Source organism: Ambystoma mexicanum, chromosome 5p, assembly GCF_040938575.1.
Source record: "Ambystoma mexicanum isolate Mex_15411 chromosome 5p, UKY_AmexF1_1, whole genome shotgun sequence".
Taxonomy (NCBI): domain Eukaryota; kingdom Metazoa; phylum Chordata; class Amphibia; order Caudata; family Ambystomatidae; genus Ambystoma; species Ambystoma mexicanum.
In genome coordinates this window covers 893,306,565-893,331,694 of record NC_090930.1, presented here as the reverse complement: position 1 = coordinate 893,331,694, position 25,130 = coordinate 893,306,565, and the positions used below count along the sequence as shown (strand labels likewise).

The 25,130-nt window shown below is 45.4% G+C and overlaps 1 protein-coding gene across 5 annotated transcripts in view; it reads right to left on the bottom strand.

The window, feature by feature from the left end:
• The window catches only part of TNS3 (tensin 3), a 1,168,488-nt gene that overhangs the window by 171,939 nt on the left and 971,419 nt on the right, over positions 1–25,130 (bottom strand). For all 5 annotated transcript variants that reach the window (XM_069613336.1, XM_069613334.1, XM_069613335.1 and 2 more), the window contains one exon: positions 13,649–13,806. In XM_069613336.1, coding sequence (XP_069469437.1) covers positions 13,649–13,806 — 158 coding nt within the window. The remainder of the gene's footprint in view (positions 1–13,648; positions 13,807–25,130) is intronic.

Here is a 25,130-nt window from a genome sequence, read left to right as displayed (position 1 = left end):
CAAGAGTAGATACGGCTTGCGTATCCTGCTTGTCCTCTGCCCAAAGATTGAATGTTTGCTTATGCTGTTAAGGAGGGCAAGGAGATGCTCTTCAAATTGGGACAGGTTTTTTGGTGGTTTGTATAGAATAAGAATACTCAAGGATGAGTTAGCGTTAACTTTCATTTTTATTAACAGGCTTTTGCAACCCTCGAGAATCAAAGAATTAATAGCATGACAGTCCAAGTGCCACCCCTCCAACTCTCCGTCCCAAGCAGTCTGCTGTGAACATTTTATACCCTAGGGGGAGAGCTTGCAGAGCTACTATATGTGCTGCTTTGTAAAGCCACATTTCTGTTGCTGCCAGCAAATCTAATTTAAATATGGAGAGGTGTTCAGCGATCTCAACTCCATGTTGAACCAGCGAGCGTGTGTTAAGCAATGATATACTCGGGTGCGAATCCTGGCTGTGATCTTTGGTGCTGGCATTGGTATCTAAGATCGTAGGGTTCAATTCCATGTGGTTGAATATATCCGCGTTGGTGGCATACTCAGTAGTTTTTCCCCTGAATTTAATGTTGCGAGTAGCAGTTATTGGTTCATAAGTAGCATTTTCTATGCTCACATTTGTACTACCTTTTATTGGGAGCTCATCAATAGTTGGTACAATAGGTTCATTGAATTTAGCAGTCTGAGTCACATCTATTTGCTCAAATGTAGTTCTTTCTGATTGGAAGTCTTTTTTTAAGCATTTCTGCAGTTGTCAGCAGAGTATTCAATAACTTGTACATTTAATATAATGTTATCTTGTTTAGACAAGAGGCTTTTGTGTTAAGGGTCAATGTTTAGGGTGTAGGGTTCTTTAGTACCAAGTAGATTTGGGTGGGTATCGCACATTAATCCGTTTGATTAGTTAGGGTTCTTGGTGTTAATTCCTTGTGATTGTTAGTTACCTCACCTGATCCACAAATCTCCGCCACTCCCTCCTTCCTCCTGCTGGTCTCTTGGTCATCCTGCCCCTCCTCCCCTAACCTCACCCGAAAGTATCACACTTTGTTTCCTGACCCTCTGTCTCTCCTATGATTGATTAACTTTGCAGGCCAATACTTCTCCATCTTCCCTTACCGTGAAATGTATGTACAAGGCAGAGTCATTTAAAGGCAGCTAAATCCCACCCACTTTCGCCGCAAGGGCTCGCTGCATATTTTTGATGTCAGGCCGCGAGAGGCAATGTTCATCTTTGTGTTTCTGGACTCATATCCACGGGGTCCACAGGTAAGTGAACTTGGGGATGGTCGGGATAGCTGCACATTAGGAATCTGATGACTGAGGGGGTCTATGATGTTCAGGGCATTCACTCTGGTGTTCCCTGGTGCTGTTGTGCGGCTCCTCTGCTGGCCGCATCGTCTAGTTGCATGCTCTCAAACGGGGCTCCCCGACGCAAGCCGTGCAGGAGTACTTGTGTAGCCTGGCTTCCTTTCTTGTTCTGCTCTCCTGTCACTGCTTGGCCAGCTGGTCTCTTTTCTCAGGCTTGGGGTCCCTGCAATGAATAAAAGACTTACAAGACTCTGGTAGAGCGATGGCACACATTTCCAGTGGTCTGCACAAATATACATACTGGCACAAAGGATTGTGGGGGGTGGCGAGGGGTTCGAATAGGAATCATTTCCTCTGATCCCGCCTTCAGAATTAGGGCTGTTTTGGGATTACTCCTTAATGCTCCCACCCCTTTATGAGAGGGACTCTTGACTCTCTCCTGACGAGACCAGGGTATGGTCTTGTCACAACTGTGTGTTATTTTCAACCTCTCAAATAATGGATGAATACACATTTGTATCAGCTAGAGCTGAAAGGATATGTTGTCAAGTGTCTAAAGTGCAGACTGGTTTAACCTCCTTACCAAAGAGTGTGACCACAAGCAAGTCATTTTCAACTTAGTATATAGTATATAGTATCTGCAAAAAAGGTGGATACCAGAAATGGGTTTTGTGGTGAGACAGATAGCTGTGTATGTTTTTTTATTTTATGGGATGGGGAGGGGACACAGGATGACAGTTAAAGGTCCTGAATAATAAATGGGGGAGATGAGGCAGGATTGCCAGGACTGCATGACACATGTTTGGCTCTTTGAACCATAAAGACCCGCTGGCTGATCTCCAACCAAGAACTTTCTAGCTCACCCACTTCTATGTATAAGAGAAGGCATTTGGGCACGTAGAGGATCCTCACGATCAAAGCCTCTCTTCCATAGCTAGCACCTAGGCAGGAATCAAGGGCCCACGTGTCATGCAGAGATGAGCCTTTTCTCATAGGTCAGCTCTTTAATTACCTCTAGAAATGGAGCATGCAGATCTTTCTTTAAATCAACTCTGGCTACACATGGCAGTTCTCAAACACCACAGATTCCAAAATAAATCTCTGGCTTTTTCTGGGGACTACTAAATAGTCTGCAGTCCAAAATGCTGTACTGCCTCTTCTCAGGCAGAACAGGGCAAGAGTCAAAATGAGGAGTAGTCTATTGGCTCGGTTTACAAACCACGATTCACGCCCGTACAAAACACTGTCCCTGCTGGCAGTTGCTGGTCTACCTTCACCAAGGTGTCCTGCTCCCCTTCATGAGTTCTGAGATTCTGGTCCAGTTTGCTACACATTCAACCCAGACAAATATATAACATTGTATTTATTTGACTTTTAGTGCTTTCGCTAAAGGACTGTCAAAATATGCCATACAATGACAGGGGTTTGAAGATTACATGATGAAATCAAAAAGGAGGATAGACAACGATTTTCTCAATTAGAGAAAAAAGGGGTGAAGAAGAGTGCGATATAACAGCAAGTGCAAGTTTGTTCCATTGTTTTGGGACTACAAGGGAAAAGGAACAACATAGGATTGAGAATAGGGGAGAGTTAAAAGAAACGGATTGTGATACAAGAATGTGAGAGGGAAGAAGAAAGGGATTAAAGAGGAAAGGTAGGAGGGAGGCCAGTCAACAAAGGCACTAAAAGATGATGCAGAGAAAGTGAAATATTCAATAGTCAGCCATCAAAGAGAGGAAAGTGCATGGTGAACACAAGGAGAGAAGCAGAACAGTAGAATAAATGAAACATGTAAAGGAACCAAATGATTTGCAGAAAGACCAAGAAGAATAGCAAAGTAATAGTCAAGGTAAAAGAAAACTATAGCAATACTCAGAAGTTTAGAAATGTGAAAAGAAGAAAAAATTAAAATGATATGGTTTTCAGATATATTCTTTTTTCCGCTTATCGGCCTCTTGGCTTTATGTGCATCTGCATACTCTCCTGGCTTCTCCCGGTTAGCCTCTTGGCTTTGCCACAATAGGTCACACTTCCGATGCCAATCTGGGCCTTTTTGTACTGTATTTATTCACAAAGTTGACTTTGCGGTGGTCTTATTTTATTCCCTACCTTTTTTTCATGCTCTTTCACCCATGTTTTCGTATTTCATCTGTTGCTTTGAAATGGGCATTTTCCCATTTAGCTTTCATTAACTCGTATCTTTGCTCTCAAAGTTTTCATTCACTTCGGTATTCAATCTTACAAAGTTTTCATTCATCATTTACTTTGCCACTTCATTTTCATGCCACCCGTAACTTTGTGTTTGTGCCCACTATGTGCATGCTTTTCGGCTCACTCGGCATTCATTCTGCTTACATCCAGGCCCTTGGAGCACCCCAGTCTTGAATGAGGCTTCCTTTCACTCACTGGTCTCCGGCGGTCATGTCGGGTAGCTGCACTGTACTAATGCTCCGTTTGCTGGCTTGTCTTCGATTGCAAGCTCCCCTCGCATCTTTGATGACTCTCTGGGATTGCCGGCAGCTCTGCTCTGCTTCCGCAGATGTTGCCGGCGGGTCGCTTTCTTTCTGGGTCCGGGCTCCAGCTGTGTTTCCCGATCCAAGGAGGCTCCCCCCCTGATGAATTCCAACGGCCCAACTTCCCCTGTACTCCATGGGTCTCTGGGGTCATCTTCCAGCGCCAGTGTATTGCTGCAGGACCCACCACGGCTGTCTCCTCATGGCCAGGGTTCCCTGCTGGTCTCTTCCACACAGTTTTCTCCCTCTGCTGCTCTCTTGGTCTCCTCTTATACACCTGCAACCCCATGACCAGTTTCAGGTGTGAGCTTCTAATTGGGCCATAGTTAGAGGGACATGCCTGACCTTCAGAAAACTCTGCAGGCATCTTCTTCGTCCCAGTACTGTCATAGGAAATATATGGGAAAATGAGGGGAGATGTTTGACAATAGCCCATAAAGGCCGGGGGAGGGTTAGGTAGGTTCTAACAGGGGAAAGGGGGAACCATGTCTCGCTGTCTCACCCTTAAACCTTCTCTTCTTCACACTCTTCCTGGTATTTCTATACTGGTAATATCGCCTGGTGTTTTCTTGGTCAGTGGGACAGGGGTAACACTACCCCATAAATGCATCTGGAATTGAGAGTTCCTCCTGAAATGAAAATGAGGAGTACTGTATCTTGCCTAAGGACATCTCATCTCCAATCCCCAAGGGCCTCTACCCAGGCGATCCCCCCTTGTTTCTCCACCCCCAGGGTCAGGATCCAAAAGCGATGGGTTTTTGCTGACCACTTGAGAAGAGGACCGAAGGGAAGTAGATGCGAGGACGCCCTGCGGTTTCTCACAGCGTCCTGGTGCAAACTTGTACAGTGTGGCCTCTCTCTGTGTTTCACTTTCCTGAGCCCTTTTTTGAAGGGGTAGTATCCCCCTATTTGTAGACCATGGGCATTTGGATCCGGCACCCAAGCGCTTGATTTGGGGGTTGGCTGGACATGGACTGTCGAGCTTGTTTTAGGAGTCACCCCTGACCTTTTGCATGTCATTTGGTGGCTCCTGGGCTGCCCTTTTGGGTAGGTCTTTGGAGATGGGTGTGGCTAGTTAGGACCTTTCCGAGTTCCTTTCACTTTTGGAGTCTGAGGTGACTCTCTTCTGGGTCAGATGTTTCCCCCGCCACCCTTTGGAATTGACTGTGACTAGGTTGTTAGTTCTCTTTTTGGGGGTAGTACTTGGCCTTCCATCGCATATGCTGCCCAGGATGTTCTTTTATACCTTTAAAAGTCTTAGGCATGAACTTTTAACATGCAACGCATGCTTCCTCTGCATGTTCCCTGGGTTTGCAGTGATAACACACCTTATGGGTGTCACGCCAAGGAAACATGAAATTGCATTTAGGGTAGAATTTACAAGGAAATGCCAGGGACTCGTCCACAATATTAAAAATACATTCAGTCATTCTTTTTATACGACTATTCCTTAACGCTGTATGCTAGGGATTAGATCAACGTCCCTCTCAATGCTGATCTTTTACTTTGGAAGTAAACACTAATATTGCAGACCAACCACTGGATGGAGGAATTTGCATAGCATGTGCATCTATGCAGATTCAGAAGCCCCAGAAATCAACTATATACAGATAGATGGACAGATCCACAGATGGATCGATACAGAGACACTCCGAGGGAAAGCAAGGACAAGTCAATGGCATGGGATGAAGGTACATGTCAACATGCACCATAACGATGCTAGCACACACCAACAAATGGGCAGGAAAGTACAGGTCCACTTTTCTACGAGATCAAGAACAGATATGGTCTCAAGGAGGCAGAAAGAACAGATCGAGGTCACACAGGGATAGACGTGTATACAAGCACAGTATTAATAGTCACATTCCAAAAGGGAAGAAAATTATTAACAGATCAAGGATACAAGAGGGGTATGGGTCACAACGGATTGAAAGGGGCAGATTGGGGCCACGAGGGAGTGAAAAATAGATGAAGGGACAGCGGGAGCTGCGGGACGAGGTTGAGATCACAGCACATAGACGAAGGGCACAGTGCTATGATGCCTCCTTCTCTTTCTTTGTATACAAGAAACACGTTTGGTTGTCATCCAGAATGATGTTGGAGAACTGCGTAGAAAAATTGGTCAGGGTTTAGTGAATAACTGCAGGATTAGCGAACATGTTTTTAATAGCCTGTACTATGGGCACATTTGTAGGTCATCCAAAACAATTCAAACAGATGCACAGACCTGCAAAATGCCAGTCTCAGTGAACCATGAAAGGATTAAAATCTTTTTTTACAGCCCATACCTTTGTTGGATTAGCTCTCTTTGGGTAGTAATGCTGTACAATGTTAACATGCTGGAATTAAGTCATGCTACATGTCTGAACAGCCATAATTCTGGAGCAGAACAATGGTAGATACCACTTGAGGTCATCCTGAAATTACCTACACTGTAGGGCGGTAAGCATTCAGTAATGTGCAAAGTAGGACAAATCCATCAGGAGTGTTTGAAGTGAGGTCGGTTTTTAGCTGTTTCTCCATTAAAGAGATGGGATTATTGATACTTAAGAGTGAAGGTGCAGAGGAGCCGGAGGATGCACTTTCTCCAACTCCTGCACCCTCACCTCTGTTATACTGGAACAGTAGAAGAGCCGTATATGGGACTTATACCCTCTGCCTTCCGGGCCTTGGTACCTGCTCACCCTGCCACCCACCAGCACTGCCTCCGGGCAATCCTTTGCACTGGGGTCTGTATCTTTAACCATAAAGTCCCCCCCCCTCCACCTTTTTCCTGCACTTATCAGACATACTCTGTCTGCTGCCTTAAACTCAGCACTTGCCACTTTGCTGGCTGCACTACCACTATTTTTTGCCCTTCATTATTTATTTATTTTAACAGTTATCTGTTGTCCTTTGCTGCGCACTCTCCACTTCTCCCTCCTTCCATGCACGTTTGCCCTTTCCTTCTCCCATGCACCTGCACGTTCTCAATGTCACTGGGCCTAGTAAGATCGTTGTTTTTGTTCTCCTTCTTCCCCTCTCTTGCCTTGTCGTGCTCTGAAACACTTGTGTACGAGCACGATAAAAATAAAATATCAATATCAATGTGTTATGCCTATACCGCATCGAGTGTACGAGAGACGATATGCACTCAGACAACTGTAGTGAATGTACCCTCACACAGAGTGGAAGGATATCGTGTGGAAGCATGTCAGCAAGCACCATTGGACATCATGGTGCGCTGAGTGAAATCTGACGAGGGCAGAGTGATGTCATGAAGAAAATGTACGTGGCAAGGATGGCCATGATAGGGAAATGGATGTCGGCTCGTGTAAAGATTCAATTTAGCTACCTCAGAAACAGACCAGGGGTGCAGAGTCAGGAGATGCTGGAAAACAGCTTTGTGGGCGGTATCCAGGCATTGTTCCGAAAACATAGTTTAGAAATGCCAAAAATCTTTAAAAAATGCATCGAAAAAATGCATTTTTTTGTGGGTAAAGTTTTTTTTTTGTTTGCTAAAATGTGTGTTCATGGGTAAAAAATTAGGGGTTGGGGGGACCCCCCATTTTGTTTCAAAACTTTGGCATTCAAAAGTTTGCCATTCGAAACAATCACTAGGAACCTGCAAAACAAAGGAGTCCACGTTGGCCTGGGATCAAGGATGCTATTTTGAAGGAATAGCTGAGAAGCAAAAAGGGAGGCAGATGGATAAGTAATGGATGTGAGACATATTTCTCTTAGATTAAAGAAGAAAAAAACATTCACGAGAGCCAAGTATTGGTCAATTAAAAGTGTATAAAGTCTATAAAAGATGAGTGAGCAAGTCTCTAGAGGCCTTGAGGAGCAATGACACCCAGCATTATTGAATTAAATACCAGTAAATAAAAGTTAGAAATGGACACATTTGTGGTCTCTTCACACGTGATCCAGAAGGCAAAAACAAGTGCTATTCATTAAGCTTTGGATGAAGATAGTGATGTGCTCACACTCGCTTGAATGTCCCAGAACAGAGAGCAGGCTACAAGGTCAACTACAGATGGCAGCTTTGGCTCATGGACGGACTGAGAGATGGGAAAGAGGGGAGTAATCGGATGTGACTCAAGCACCTGGGTTTCGTTCAGCTTACATGCTGCTAGCTGAGCCGAAGGTCCAAGGTTGGGTGGGGATGCCAAACAATCCGTGGGTCTATGGGTCAACTTGCTATACAATGTTGCATAGACCAATCCGCTGCCATCTTGTCCGCTATAATCGGTATTATACATATTTAGGAGGTAGTTTGATGCGTGTCTTACAGATAAGAGACAGCTAATGGTGTACTAACCCATATGCATTCTATAAGTAACTATCTTCCTCTAACCAAACCGTCCCATCAATGGGTTTTACAGTTTGCCACGTAGGATGGCATCATAGATGACGCATATTGGGGTATAAGACCTCTTTGTAATCAAGTTTGTGTGCGAGTGTGCATACATCAGTCTGATGTCTGCCAGTTTACCCTGCTTTAATAAATGAAGAATGAAGGAGTTCCTTGCCATATGTTTTGATTCTGTCCGGTTATTTGGTCTGAGATCTTTATTGGTAATTCCATCTAGCACAAGAGACCCTTCAAGGTGCTAGAGCACAAAAGGTACAACAGATTATACTTAAGCTTTACATACCTGGTCCGAGGGCTGTACAAGGCATCATTGGGCCTGATGACGGAATTAGAGGCCTGAGCGCGGAATAAAGTATTTGGAAAGAATCTGTAGCCTAACAAGGATAAACTTTGTTCCTTTGTTCCTATAGTTGATCTGAAAGTTCTTTGAGTTTTCCAAGGGATATAAATAATTAGGCCATATAGACCTAGCTCAAGGGACCCACCAGGAATTCTTGGCCCTTAAAACAGAGTTAAAGGCCTGAGCCGGTCTGTGCAGCAGCAGAGAGTAAGGCTCTCCCTACAAGCAGCACCAAGGAAGAATCTGCTGCTGCAGACCCACAGCCCTGTAAGACCTACCTGGAGCCCGCGCTCCCTTTAAAGAAAGATGGTTTCCACCATCCCAGACTTTACCCGGCCCATTGCAGAACGTTCAGCAGCCCGCCACCCCCCCACACCTGATTGGCTGCCTTCAAGCCTCATCACTGAAGCACCCTTCTGAAGCCAGCACACAAAGGCCCACTAGAAAGGCCTGAGTCTTTCTATGCCGTCTAAGCCTGTATTGCCCTATCCTGCTCCCAGCACTCCACACCTCCATACCTGCTATGCCCGTTACCTACTTCAGCACCAAACCCCACCTTCACCACAACTCCTGGCAAAAAGGTAAGTGTTTGCACGTTGGCGCACACTGTGTGTTCCGCCTTAGCTGCTCCAGTTTCATCCCTCTCCCCCACCTACCTACTTCCTGCCCCCCAACCTATCGGCACATTAACTTGCTCACTCAGGCAGATCCTCTGCCGATGCCTGCCCCAACCTCAACCACCAACACCAACCTCTTCCCTTACAAGTATCGCCCAATCTTTCTCCCAACACATCATTATCACCCCTAACACATACATCCCACCTTGCCATCACTAACCATAACACGAAACACAACACACTCTAAACCCACATCAGTCAACTCACTTTTCCATACACAGCATCCCAGAACCAGTACACGCCCATGCGCAGGACCCAGCTGTCTGTCTCAACTCTCCAAACATACATCACCTCCCTGCCTGCCCTGCTCCTCCTTCCCCCAACATACCTTTATGTAACAAACATCTCAGTACACGCACCTCTGCACCCAACACCCCTCCTCAGCTCACCACCAGCGCTGCCACACTAACATCCTGACAGCACCTCTATAACACACATGCCCATAACATCTTCCACACACACCTCACTCCACAACTCCTTTGCGCATTGGTTCATGCACGCTCCATCATTGCCCAAGCACCAGACATCCTCAACCTCAACCATAAATAACCTGGACATTTCTGAATCTTGGCTCCACAGCGCTGCAAGTCCTGCATTGTCCATAGCCATACCTCCAGAATACTCAATACTCAGAAGCGACCGGCCCACACACAAAGGTGGTGGGTTGCTATAATCTACTAAGACTCCATCGCCATCCACAATGTCTCCACTGTCCCACCACCCAACTGCAAATCCCTCTCATCCAAACTCACATTGTCTCCTACATCCACCATCACTATCCAGGTCGTCTACCATCCTCCAGGACACACCACCTCCTTCGAAAAGGACTTTACACAACCCCTTGCTACAAACCTAAAATCCAATCTCAACTACAATGACCAGGCTGACACAGACACGCCTTCACTTGCCAATTTCACTACACACAACAAATCACCTCCCTAACTCACTCACAATGGCGCACTCTAGATTGGATACTTGACCACAACTCCAACACCACAGTCCTTACCAACACCCCCCTGCCTCTGGGCAGACCACCATATCATCACCTTCTCCATTCCCTCTATCAACCACTCACATACCCCCATTACCCCTCTCCATCTCACGTTGCACCTGCACCCTGACCAAGGACCGCCTTTGGCCACTAATTGCCACCCATCTCCCCTGCCACCACCGACGTCCATGCATTAGTTAACCTCTATAATGCCATACTCACTACCACCATTGACACTCTTGCCCTGATAAAAGAACACAAACATAAACGTTCCAAGCCTACCAACTCCATGTACACACCTCATCTCCAAGCCATGCGTTCCAAGAAGCAGGCCTAGGAAGCTGATTGGCGTAAACCCCCCTTCAGCTACGAATAAATCTTGATTCACAAACTTGTCCAGAGAATACAAACACGCTATCCAAGTGGCCAAAGCCTCTGCTTATAATGAAAGAATTGCTGCATCTAACTCCTACTCTTGAGAACTCTTCACCATCCTGTGCGAGTTAGAATCCCCTGTAATCCCCCCTTCCACCCTCACAAAAAATTGCACTTGGTGTGGTGAGGTACAGAATGCTCTTCTAAGCATAATCTCCTTATTGCAAAACGAATTCCAAGCCAAACAAACCACCAGAAGCTCCAAACTCCCCCCAACCCTACCATCCGGCCCACCACACCCCATTCTTCGAATTCCACTCCGTAACTGAAGCAGACGTTGCCCTTATCCTAAAAGGCCTTAAACCATCCCAATGTAAAGGAGACATTTGCGTCTACCCCAAACCCCTTTTTGGCCACCTTGACTCACTGGGCACCACATTTACTAACTATGCTGATGACACCAGGATCCTCATCCCTCTTTCCGGCAACTACCACCTGGAGACACAAAAAGTCAACTCCATCAACGAAATCATTCAATCTTGGATGGCCGCTCACCTCCTCTGTCTAAATGATACTTGTTGACAACCCAGCACGCTTTGCTAAACTCGACCCGACCCATCAATCATTCACCATCGACGGCCACACCATCCCAGTCTCCCCTTCTGTGAAAAAGCTAAGCATCCACCTAGACGACACTCTGAACATGTCATGACAAGTAGACGCCATTGCGTTCTCCGCTGCCTATGCCACAAAACTCATCAATGCCATACACTGACAACTGCCTCACTATTGCTCGCGCCATCATCAGCTCAAAACTAGACTATTGCAACACACTTTTCTCTGGCACTACGGAAAAGATCCTAAACAAGCTGCAAACCATCCAAAGTAATGTTCTCGTGCCACTCTTGGCCTGCACAAACACGACCATGAATCTGAGGGTATCATATAAAAATTACGCCCTCATTTGTGCGCCTCCCACCCCCCACAGTCACTGCGACTTTGGAGGTGCACAAAATGAGGGTGACATTTACTGCGCCCAAGCTGAGCGGGGGTGTCCCCCAGTTCTTCCTGGGCGCAGTAATGGGGGTCGGAGGTTGCGGGGGTGTCCCCCTTACCGTTTTGGAAAGCAGGGGACACAATACATAAATAAATAAAAGCACCCTGCGGCGTCAGCTCCAATCCACGTTAGTGGGAAGAGCTGACACTGCAGGGATCGCAGAGTGAGGGCGGCACACGCAGAAGTGTGCCGCCCTAAAGGTAAGTGGGGTGGGGGGTTGGGAGGGGTCATGCAGGCCAGGGGAATCGGGCACAGTGATCCATATGATCACTGCACCGCGCAGTAACTGCCGTCGGCATTTTCGGGTTGCAGTTGCGGGCGGCACAGTGATCACATAGATCCAATCTGAGGCAAAAAGAAAAGTCCACTGGCCCCCATCAGGGAAAGGATCAAATTCAAAATCCTTGCCATTACCCATTGATGCCTCATGAACACAACATCAACTTACTTATCCCAGAGACTGACAACACTTGTCACCACCAGACCAACTTGATCAATCTACAGCCATCGCCTCACAGTTCTCAGGTTCAAGCATTCTAAAGCTGGTGGGGTCCAGCTTCCCTGTCACTGCTGCCACATTGTGGAACTCACTCCCTCGCACTAAGAGCCGAACCATCCTATAATGCTTTCAGAAAGCAACTAAAACTGTCCTCTTAAACTAACTTCGGCCTGCAGTCCCTCTCTCCCCTTCATCTGCAACTAGCGCCTAGACGCCTATGGGTTAAGTGCGCTTATTAGAATTACAAAAATGTACAATATTTTAAATAAAATAAATACCAGAGCAGGGTGAGAGGGCTTAACAAAGTATATGGCCCATGTCTCCCAGTATAGCTCGAGGGCAGGGTTTATAAAGTTTGTATAGCCCTAATTTAAAATTTGAAAAAAAACAAAAAAATAAGAAGAGGGCAACATGTGGTTGGGGATAGAAATGTCTGCCTGGGGGTGTTATAAGGAAAGGGCAGTTAGCGATGGGAGGGCACTGTGTGAGGAAAAGAAGGGCAGCCCTTAAAGTGCGGGGCAGTGTCTGCCAGGTGTAGCCCAGCAGGTATCGGAGTAGCAGGAGAGGGTGGAGACCAGACTCTGGGTCCCCTCTGATGCCACATGGTTGTAGATCAAGAGCAGAAGGGTGAAGGGAGAGGCCATTGTTGGAGGAAATCCCAGGCCGCTTCTGCCAGGAGCGAGCTGCCCGGGGGAACATGGTGGTGGGTACCGGCAGTCGGGGCTCACAGTCGAGGTCTCGAAACAGGGAGCATGATATGGAGAGCCCGGCTTGCAGTGACGCGAAAGAGAATGTTGAGGGATTGTGGCCATCGGTCAATCTGTGGGCTCTACCAGTTGGCATAACTTGAAGATTGGCTAAGAGCCGCGCCCTAACAACGTTTAGGGATATCATTTATGCTACAAATGTACACGGTTTCTTAAATGTCACTCCATACCTTTGGGTCGTTTTTGAGCGCTGTAAGCTAATATCCTCAGTATATGAATGTGTGTGTGTGTGGCAGGTGGCGATTAGGACAAGCAAATCTACTGAAGGATATAGCTTGGCGCAAAAAAAAGTCAGTCATTAAACCAAGGATAGCAACATTTGGTGCAAAGCTCAGCTTCGCAGGCATAGTTAAAGAGCATGCATTCATTAGTAGTCATATTACATTATGCAGGCAGAGGCTGCTTCTGCTTTTAAGCACAATAAGCATTTATTTCAGAATACAGCAGTGTATTGCTCGAACCTTAATTTACGAAGATCAAGTTTTTTTTTAATCAAATTCCATTAAAGCACAATGGGGCAAATGTGGGTTACAGACTTATTTTTTTTTATTTTAAATTGCTTTCATTTTAAACATGCTGCTTATAAACGAAAGCGAAGATGTGAAAAGAGGGTTGGAGTATGTTCCGGAAGGGGAAACCTTTACAGCTGTACTTAACATCCAATGATGCATAAACGCATCTATTGAGAGCCCCGTCTTCAGCATCAAATCTGTAACCCTTCCAAGAGACTCATAAAGGGTATGGTTTTAATTATATGCTTTTCTATGGGGTCTTACTTCTTTGATCAGCAGAGCAGCAGGGCTGGAGGTCTGTTCCGGAGACGTTTTCCACACGTATCTGGAATATGGAAGGGGCTCGGTGACGTCATTATCATACTGCCCAACACTGAGTTTCCTGTTCCTTCCACCAGAGCCGCACTCTGCCACAGAGGTACCTATTGTGACGAACAGGAAACGGAGATAAATCGCATTGTTTTTGCAAATACGTATAGCAGAATCCAAAATGCAACTTATCCTACTGAAAGATGGATGCTTTTCAGACCTGCATAATGTAATGCCATACCAAAATCCATACCAATTAGCAAACTACTTTCTTTGGCACGCCAAGGAGGAAATGAGTAGAAACACAATTATACATTCGGGTACTGCTATATGCCTTTTAGTGCATTCTGTGTTGTAGCTTTGAGTGGTAGAGTAACTACTAGGAAAACAATAACAGACATTACACACAATCATCATCACTGTGGACGATGGCGGATTCTAATAATCACAGCTCAGACTGCAGAGATTGATTGCCGGTTTTACACTATTATACCAAGAAAAAAACGAAATTAACAGCACATGCACCTCACTTTCATGTTAATGAAAGGTAGTACAAATATTGGCCAATGACACATATTCTAAAAGATTGGTCATCAAGAGAGAATCATATTGCTTGAGATCCCGTGAGTTAGTTATTAACTAATCAGACATAAGTTCTTCTGAAAAACTGCCATGCAAATCTCGTATCAGGTAATTCCATCTGCCATCTAAGTGTGATCACTAAAATCTGTTTACGGATTCATAATGTAGCTATTGGCTGCTTAATGGGTACGACATGATATTGTCACATTATGGAACCTTTAGAGAATTGCTTTCAACAGCTATGAAAAGGAGAACTTTTTGAGCACATGCCAGTATGACTGATCGTCAATCCACAAACCAAACACTTGCTACTTAGGACTTCAGAACTCACAAATGTGTCGCCTCGGCCCAGGATTCTTTCATAAGCCATCACCTGACAAGACACTATACCATGATATCTCCTCATTTCAGTCGGATGTCTTTACCCACTGCTCCTATATGTGCATGTGTAAATATTATCCATAGCGCCCTTAACGTCTTCCAAACATATCAAGTCACCCCCTTTGTTTCAGATATATTCAATACTATTTGCATCACACATCTTTAATCCCTATCTTTATGATGTATTTAGTACCCGCCACCTCTTAGCTCCAATCAGTCTCTTCTCTCACCTTTATCTGCCTTCCTGTATCTACTGGATTCGGCGGGCTTCTATTCATTCCGATATCCTTGATCTCCCTTCTGGCAGATATCCATTTTTGACACTCCATAAGAAATCTTGGGTCTGCGCAGTAGCACTGTTTCCTGGTTCTAAAGATGTACTCTCCTCTTTATTTGGGATATGTGGGTCACCAAATAATGCAGATGTGTGTCACATACAATATTTCTGGTGGCATCTATCCACAAAATCTTTAGACCTTTATCTCTCATTAACACAAGGGCAGCAGTGCTCAGCCAATTAGACGGTTCACAATGAGGAGTTTAAAGAGTAGTATGGCCTGCATTCTGAGCCCTTGCATCAGCTTGCTGCTCCGCCCAGCCATCCGCAGCAGTGTCCCTTGCCCTCTGGGCTCCCCCAAAGGCCTTTCACCCTGTGCCCAAACTAACAGCACTTACTGCTCCGCTTACCAAATCTCCTCGCCCAGCTCCCTCGCAGCTCTCCTTCCAATGATCTACCAATGAACATGGAAAAGGGCCTCTGTAGTTCACTTACCAATTTCCAAGGTGACTGACTGCTTTATTTTTTTAACTTGTGCTTCCGTATTATCACCCTGAATGTTATGCAGGAGCATTAATAGATGTAATCCCCTTTGCTGCCAGCCTTCCCAAGTGGTCCCAGTGCCGGGGACCTCGTTTCCCCAATCCACTACCATACCAGTGTAGGGATTACTGCTTAAATATAGCAAAGATTTGAAACAGAATGTTTTAATCCATCATCGTCTATAACAGTCAAGCATTCACATTCATCAATAATATGTTATGTTACAAAAAGGTGTGGGAGCCACTGACTGAACCTTTAACAGAGAAGAAATATCAATGCTGGTCTGCCCTTGTGGGTGGGAGCAGACTGATATATAACTGGATATTTCTCCTCTGTGAAGGGTGCAGTGAGCCAAAACGTGGTTGTAGACCCTCCGGAGTGGAAGAAATTCTATAGAACAGGGTATTTGACGCATGTTCGTTCTCAATAGGGGGGCTCCCACACCCTTGTTAAATATGGTATTCAGCCTTCGTTACAGGGGCTGAAACGGGGGATACCGGCCCGGCAGCCCAAGTTATCCGCCAGAGCGAATTTTGGAATACATTTTGCAAGATGGCCACAATGGAAAGAGAAGGCGGGGCTCCATATGGGTTTTAATGGTGGCCAGCAGGAGGCAAGGGGAAGGAGCGATTGCAGCGGCTGCACCCACCGCCACCCAAAAAAGGTAAGTAGGGGTGAAAGGAAAACAAAAGTGACAGAGAACCCCCCGCCCGGTGCTAATAGGTTATATCATCTGGGATTTGTACACCGCCTTCTGTCAAAGATTATGGCCTAAAAGCACAATTGCTTGCTGGAGTGGCAAAGGAGGTGCATGATAGAAAATGAATTAGCAGTAGGGAGGGGCAAAGATGGGTAGATAGTTGGGAGGAGGGCGAGAGATAGATGAGACGCTCAGGAAGGCAAGTGAAGGAAAAGGTGGAAGAGCTAGGTGTACAATTGGACCAAATTGATTGTGGGACCAAACTGTATTCTATGGAAATATGTTTTTTAAAAAAAGTATAGGCTCAAATGTACTCACCTACTGTAAGTGCTCAAAGTATTACGGTAATGCGCACTTGTTATATGATTTAAGAATTTGAAGTTGCTTTCACACATTGAAACTCCTCCTTTTCCTGTGATCCTCTTAATCCAGCCATTGACACATGGAAAATCAAACATTATGTACTACCAGTGTCCTCGATTAAATAAACCACTGGAAGGCTGAGAGGAGGAGCATTGGCAAAGGAAGAGTTGGCAGAATGTCCTGAAAGCGGACAAAATACAAGTGCGGATCTACATTATTAACGACCACATTGCGCAGCTTAGGAGCTGAAAGGAGTGTGCGCCACCCCCATGAGCCAGGGCGCGAGACTCAGGCGACCGTCAGTCAGGAGAGCAGAGCATCTCTGGTGCTGGTGGAATGGCCACGGCCTGAGCCCAGTAAAGAAATGAACTGCACACGTTTCACAACACACCAAACCTCTGCAGTACTTTATTGTTTTTATTATAAAGCATACGGTACGGAAAGGTATGGTAAAGACATAATTGGGGGGCGGTGGAGTTCTCCCCTGGTTTAAATGTGAGCAAGTGGCATAGGAATTTTACATGAATTTAATGAAATGTCAGATGTGTGTCATTAATCGACAGCAGAGCTTTTAAAGGCAAATCACATACATGACACTATTCCAACGAATTCGTTTTTCAAAACAATAAAATAATAAAAAAAGGAATGCACATTTTTTAACATCCATTATAAAAATGATATAATGCGCAGTGTGTGTTTTGATCCCAGAATACTACTGAGCGGTTATAATTAAGCAATAACCTCTGGGTGGAGGGCTTTATGGGCGGGAACGGCCCTCCAATGGCGATCAAACGCCTTGTACGCACCTCCCCGATGATGTTCCCGACAGGAAGAAAAAAAAAACGTAGTCGAGGGGGCCATGGCCATTAGTAATACCGAAGAACGCCCGGGGAACTAAAACGGTTTTAGATTTAGCCGAGAAACAGCGCGCGCAAGACCACGCAGCTGATCCGAGGTCTCGGATTGAGTGATTGTGGGCCCTAGCCGTGGGTAGGGCATCCGTTCCATAGACTGGCTGCGCTGCCTGCCCCGGATGTGACCTCACTGGGTATTAGGTCATCATGATCGGAATGCGTCTATTGCGGTATATTACCAAGATCTAGGATCCCCAATTTAACACGGGGGTGCATAAACCAGTGTTCTGCATTCCACAGGGAAAAATATGGTTTGAAATGGCCTCACAATGTCACCAGAAAATCAAGCACAGCAAAGATGGCTCTTTATAGCCTGCCAAATAAACAACGTCGTCATCGAGCCCGATCACAGGGCAGCTCAGAGACAAGGAATTTGTTTAGCTCCCTGTGCTTTAGGTTTCCCCATTCTTCTCTGCCCCCGATATGAATGGGCTTTTGTGGCGCGTGGGTTCTGGATTTCCCATCCCTGAGCTCTTTGCTTGGCTATGAAGTCCTACGCTAGCGCGCATCCGAGTATCATTTCTGGCACACATTTAGCAAAGTATCGAACATGTATGGTGGCGAGAATAAAAAGGGAGACACTTTCAAATATTAACAATACAAGTTGAGACATTCAAGTCTGTAAGAGGATGGGTTAGGAAAGATTTCTCTTTACAGCAAGTTTGCCTCCATTTATATCGACCCCCCAAACCTTTTTTTTTAATCTGACCTGAACTTTTTACACTGCAGAACTATACTGGCTCTTGCTCTTTTGCCCTGCAGAACTATACTGGCTCTTGCTCTTTTGCCCTGCAGAACTATACTGGCTCTTGCTCTTTTGCCCTGCATAACTATACTGGCTCTTGCTCTTTTGCCCTGCAGAACTATACTGGCTCTTGCTCTTTTGCCCTGGGGACACAGAAGCCCTGCAGGCTGTTAGGACTGGGAAACATTGTTTCTCTTCATCGTGTTACTTTGTTGCCACTTTTGGTAACTTTTGTCATTGTAGTGCATCTTTCAATGCACTACAATGGGGTGCACTTTTTGTTTTGCATTAGACTAAGACTCAGAGGATTTTTGGTTAATTTAGCTGTGCCTAAGGGACAGGCTAGAGGGAGCAGTTACTTTAAGCAATTTTGTAGAGGAATATGTAGCCTTGCCGCGTTTGGCTACCTACTGTGGCTAGTGTGCAAACATTGTCATGCAACAAGGTTTTAATTTGTCCCTTGACCATCTTTTCACTAATCCTTCTTCCTGAGCTGTGAGAACAGGAAAATCCTTAAATGGACTTCCAATGCTCGAGAAAGCTGGCGCCTTTCGTGAGCTACTGCAGAGCCATGTCTGTTTGCTGCCAGGAACTGGTTGGGCCTATCTGGCCCCAATCCACAAACTGGTTTTAATGTGTCGGAATGGTATGCATGAGCTGTGCAACCAGTGGTCCTGACTGGACCACTGCTGGGGTGTGTGTGGGCTAGTTCTGCTGTTGGGAGTTTCGGCTCCTACCTGGCTTTTGGATAATAAGAAGACCCCCTGCACCCACTCCAGAGAGATCCTGCAAGAAACCTGAAGGAGCCAAGTATCCTGTCCAGCTGCAAGACGTGCAAGGGGACCGTGGACCTGTTGGAAGAAGGCCTAGCGATCAACTTATACTGCTGTCCTGGAAGAGCGCTGTCTTGTAGGTGATCTCCAGAAGTCCTGCGAAGGGGCCTTGACCCTTGGGGTGGGGAATAATCACCTTCTATGTCAGTTCTGAGTCCTGTGAAGAATTTGCCTTGGAAGAGCCCCTAGATCACCCTGTGGCTGACCAGCCCAGTGTTTGGGCTACCATGCTGCAGACGTCTTTCCGCATTGAGGCACAGAACTTTGGGGATCCACAGCTTATGCTACAGGACCCGTCTCTGCCCGATTACGTGGTTCCAGGAGCTAGGGGAACCGAGATAGGAGGCGAAGCCCAAGACAGCTGTGTACCCCTCCATTACCATGCATAGGTGGCCATCATCCAAAACAGCTTTCCTGCATCCAGTCTTGTTCTGAGAACGGCCCTGCATTGAGTTCTTCTGCATTCTCCATCCTGAAGACCTTGCAGCAGCATTTGTCGCTGACCGGAGAAGTGTTCAAACCTGAAAACCCTGGGCATCGAGGACCGGAGCCGATATGGCAGGAAAAGTGACCCCAGATCCTTGTTTGAAAACCTGCCAAGTCCTAAGTAGAATCAAGTATGGTGTGAGTTGTGACAGTCCTTACCTGAACATCATATCTCCCCTTTACAAGTTGGGAAACTTTCATAACAGTTTGGCTTTGCCATTGCTTGCTCACTCAAGCTTTCCGAAATTGGGGGACATTGTAATTCACTCGATCAACTTGCCCTCTACCCCTTGGAACTCTTCAGTGGACCCCAGAAGCCCTCCACTAACTCCCCTCCAACCCCCATCTCACAAAACCGGGTGTGTGGAACTTTTGGGCACAAGGCCCCATACATTTTAGGGTTGGAATTTTAAAGTTAGTCTTGTATCCCTGTGGACCTGTAGTGCTGCATACCAATACTTACCTTCCTTTGCAGGGGGTTGTCATGTATTCTGCTCTACTCCAGTGATTGTATATATGTATCATTTTTTTTTAGTTTGTAGGATAACACCACATGCTAGCAGTCATTGTTCATAGTGTTATATGGCATACTTCATTATTTGTATAACTGTTCATCTAAGTATGTTCCTTGACTTTTCACTGTGTGTACTCACTGGGGACCCCTTACCAGGCTCACCCTTCCTGAGACTTAGTCTTGGCCACTCGCCTTGCTACCTTCAACTGGTTTGGCTACAGCTCCCAGAATTGTCCCGGTCACTAAACTAGGTTGGCCTCCTATACTTTTCTCCACCAGACCAGAGTATAGAAATCCAGTCCTAACAGGATGGACCACTGGATTATGGAAATTGCCTGGAATCCTGTTTCACAAATAAAGATGATAAAAATAATAACTACTGATTTTCAATACTTAAGAAAAATATATTGAGTCCTTTCAGGTAACAGTGGATGGATATCATCATCATCATCATCTGACCGGCACTTAGAGGCACACAGGAAATACGTGGACATCCTCATTTCATTCTATATTAAGCTGATGTCCAAAAAACAAAACCCTCTACATGGAGCTCAACAACTGAGCAGAAAAAGCACTCCAGGCTTTAAATGTCCAATTTCACAATGCTCAAAAGTCAATTTCATGGTTACAAAATGGCACAAACACAAGACTGTTCACTTCCTGCAAAATAGCACACAGCCGGAACTGGACAAAAAGTAGTGGCTTTGTACAGATATGCAGCCATTTCTTATTCCGGCAGTTAATGCCTTCCCCAACATACAACAGCAGACGGATGGCAGTCAAGTTAAAAGGGGGGATGCTAAATCTAGTGTTTGGACAGCTTGGGAAGTCCCAAATTACACAGAGGTTCTGGAGTCAGAAAAAACAGACTCAATAACAGAAATAGACAAAGTACAAGGCAAACCGCAGTGTTATTAACATCAAACTAAAGCAGGGCCAGCATTCAAGTTTCAAAGATCTTGACATGCTTATCAAAACCGACAGGTCATATATTCAATATTCGTCGTAACTGGCCTCATTCTGTAATCTTAGCTACCAAAGTCTATGAGGAATGGCAATGGGAAACTGGTGATGACGTAATATACATTCTATAGGCGTTAAACTTTTAATTGGGTAATACTTGTCTGGTGGTTTTTCCTGAGACCACCTCTAAATTGATAACAGTAAAAATATATAATTTCTATAATATGTAATTGGCTGGCACATTAAGTAATGGGTAGCATAACACTGGAACCTTTCATTGATTGGCTTTGTACTAACTAACCTTGGACAACTGACAGGTCATCAAGCCATGAGCCAAATAGGAGTAGGGGGAGAGAGGTGCACAGACTGCTTTCCTTTCAATTAAAGAAGATACCATCCCTCATTTCTAGGCCATGAACCAGGGTGATCTCTTTGCATTTTGCCTTGTGTGGCATCTAAATTCTAGGGATACATGCAAAGGTGTAAAGCAGGTGTCTTATCTATGTTTGTTGCTAATGAATAGACAGTTTTCTTCAGTTATGGGGCACGTGTGATGGGCCGTGTTTGGAATTATTTCACCCTGCATTTATTAGGATTTTAGCTAATATTAATATCAGTGTTGTGGTTTCTTTTACCACCGAGGGCACTCTAAATTATTCTCCATGGAGGCCTTTGGCCTTTTAATTGTCCTGCACCTAGTTTACAAAGGCTGGTTGACCTCTTAATATGAGAATATATGGCTTACGTCTTTGGAATCGTTATTTTCTCTCTGCCATTCCTATTCTCCCTTATTCACAGTAAACTTGGCTTGGTTTACTAGCTACTGTCTGCGCTTTGCACAGATCTGTATTTTGTTATTTCAGCATTTTGAGTTCTCATGGAGCCTTGAGACCTTTCATTTACTTAGAGGTGTGTTGTGGCTTCTATTTTGGAAAAGATGGCTGCCCATTACTGTTGCATTTCTATGTTAATGGTGCTATATTCGCACGTCGTTCATGTTGCATTCAGCTTATACATACTTTATGTTAGTATTCTTCATGTCTTATGGATGCCATGTGAATATTCTTCATGCATAAATGGATGTGTTACCTATTGTCTGCGTTGTTCATGTTGAGTGTACATTTGCTTTGTGTCTAATGCCTACACATGTATTGTCCTAACATTGGTTTGGTTTACTCGTGCCCATCTTCAACGTCGATTGTGTACGTCTCCTGCTGTACCTGCCTAGGATAAGGCTGTACAGTTGTATTAGTAACGTTTCTCACCTGTGCGGTATTGAACTGGGGTAAGGCAGAAGCTATGAATGACATTCATCTGCCTCTCAACTATAGGGTACGGGCACATCTTTCTCTTGGGACCTTCACAACATTGTCAATAAATGGCTCCTGTTGTAGCAATTTCTGCTTCAGGCTAGTGGCGGAATTTGCGGTCCTTGCCTTTCCCATACTACACATTGACGGGTGAATGTATGGATGTTTTCCAAACACTATTGGTTCTCTTGGATGACTGTTCAAATAAACACGATTTGACTGTGGTGTTTAACAATTACGGCAGTGTAGTAGTGTATATGCTATGCTATTTGGCATTTATAAAGCACCTACTGCCATTGGCACAGCCTGGCGCTGTGAGGATGAACGCCCTTTGGAAGACTGTAGGCTGAGTCGAGAAGAAGTGAGAGGAGCGGTACAATGTGTTTATGCATCTGCAGCCTGATCAAAGATAGATAGGGAGTGGTTTGGTCCATAAGGCGGTTGCTGTGTCAATTTGTCAAGAGAGTCGAGTTATGTGAACAACTGGACCAAATCAGCTCTATTCTATGAGCCGTGGAGCTTAGGACGAGGGTGTAGGTTGTAGTCAAATAGTATGCTTGTCAAATGTGTGAGGCTATGTGTAATGTAATCTAATTTAGGCGTCCTAGTGAGGCACAATCCAAGTGAGAAGCTGTTCCAAAATGTGGTATTTCCAAAGGAGAATGCCCGTTCTCTTTGCGTAACTCAAACTGTGAGCACAGTTATGTTTTAGGCCGAGTTTGGCAGTTTTTGTGACCTTGGAATACGTGAATAGGCATTTTGTTTTAACAGACAAATGACGTTTGGGCAGTGGAAGTTACAGTGTGGTCAAGAGCAACATTAATCAAGATGAGGAGGATAAATGGTCACGTATAGTTGAGGTGGCAAATTGCAAGAGAACCCGAGAACCAGCCAAGACACCTGGATGTTTCGGATTTCAAATTGTAACTTCATGCCGGCCCTGATAACACTATTCACTGACGGGGACTGTCATGGAATAAATGAGAGTTGACACGGAACTGGAAATAAAAAGAAATGGCACCCTGTAGGGGGTTCCATTAAACGAAGATTCTGGAATAAATGCCGAGTTCCACGTTTGGACAAAAACTCATCCATAACTGCCTCACAAATACCATTCCCCTGGAATGAAACTGAGCAACCAGTTGTCACCCAAATGCAGAATCCAACCAACAAACACTGCATCCTACTTGGCAAGCAGTATGCCATCAGACTACTATGCCGCTCAGAGATGGCTGCGGCCCAAGCCATGGATGCTGCCCTCCATATCACAGACACGGGTGGCCTGTGTTAACACCACACATAGATAGGTCCGTCTTTGGCATCCATCTGTAAGCCTTAAGCAGAACCGCGTCAACATGCACTGCAGCTGATAACCGTGTAAGAATGCTTTGTCTTCTAGCACTCTCCAAAATTTCACTGACACAGATGGGCAACTCCAGATGGCAGCAGCGTCCAGTGTCTTTCCGAGTGCCTCAGGGAGCTTTTCTCCCACACTATTAGGATTCAATGGATGTCAAAGAATATTCCAAGTGGTGCCAAGATGCCGCAGTACACAGAGGACACACAGATCTTTCTGAAAATGTCCACTTTCAAAGACAACTACGGACTGAAATATTTCCTTGCCTACCTCGTGCTGAACACTATGGAGTATAAAATTCATCCTTCACCTAGGAAACATCAGACAAGCTAAGTGCAGGATTGGCCCTCAGACATGAAATTAAAAAAAAAATCACACCAACTGTATGCAAGAGGATAACTGATGTTCATCAGCAGTGGCCCGTCCTTCAAACTCCACACTAGCAAGACTAGCCGGGCGCCTCGGACCACCAATTCCTTTAACACCGACGACTTTACCCAACGGGCCTCTCCTTGCTCTCCTTCAATGCCTTTCTTTGCCGGAGTGCCCTGATTTCACTCTAGCCCCACTACAAAGTATCCTACATGTGGCTGTCAAGAACATCTGTGGGCAAACCAAGTATGACCTCCCCACTCCAAATCCGACAGACGGGCAATAGCTGAACCTCATTGCTTTTGCAGATCTGCAACATTACCATCAATGTAGTACCGACCAAAGCACCACCATGCTTGGCTGAAAAGGGACCATTAGAGGAGGCCAAGATAACGCAAGAAGACAAGAAAAACAGCCATCTTTGGATAAACAACGGGGATCTGGAAGAGCACCTGTCCACACAGACCTCTTCTCTGAACCCATCTGTGCTTTAGGAAGCAGCTGAAGGGGTATCCTTTAAAGGTTTACCTCATTTAAAGCCAATACGAATGGGCCTGTGATGAATAAACAGTGGTGGGTGGCACATTCAGTAAAACTCAGCATATTACATCCCGTAACACAACTAACAGAGGGATTCCTCCAGTGGAGGCAAGGGGAATGGCACAGTTAAAGATAGATTCGCGCATTGGAGGCAAAATGGGACCATTTAAGCCATGCACATAAAGAAGACTAAAGCTGTGCATGACTGGCGTGGTGACCGGAATGGTGGGTCTCTACTTTGGTAGAATTACCATTTATCAGTTCTATACGTGCGGTTTGAGGGTCCGTTTAGCCAATTTTCCTGGCGTTTTCCTTCAAGTGTCGCGGTAAGACCAGGTCTCTAAAAAGCTTAGAGTAGTGGCAAATCTATAACACCCAAATTCTATTTATTTGTATTTTTAAAGCGCTCTCACAGCCCGGGGGCATCGAGGTGCTGTTACAGGAATATGACTTAGTTGCGTATTTATAATGTGCTTAATACCCAGAGGTTTCTAAGCGCAGAGCCGGGGATCGAACCTGTGTTGCTTCGTGTCGTCTTGTTTCCAAGGCGAGCACAT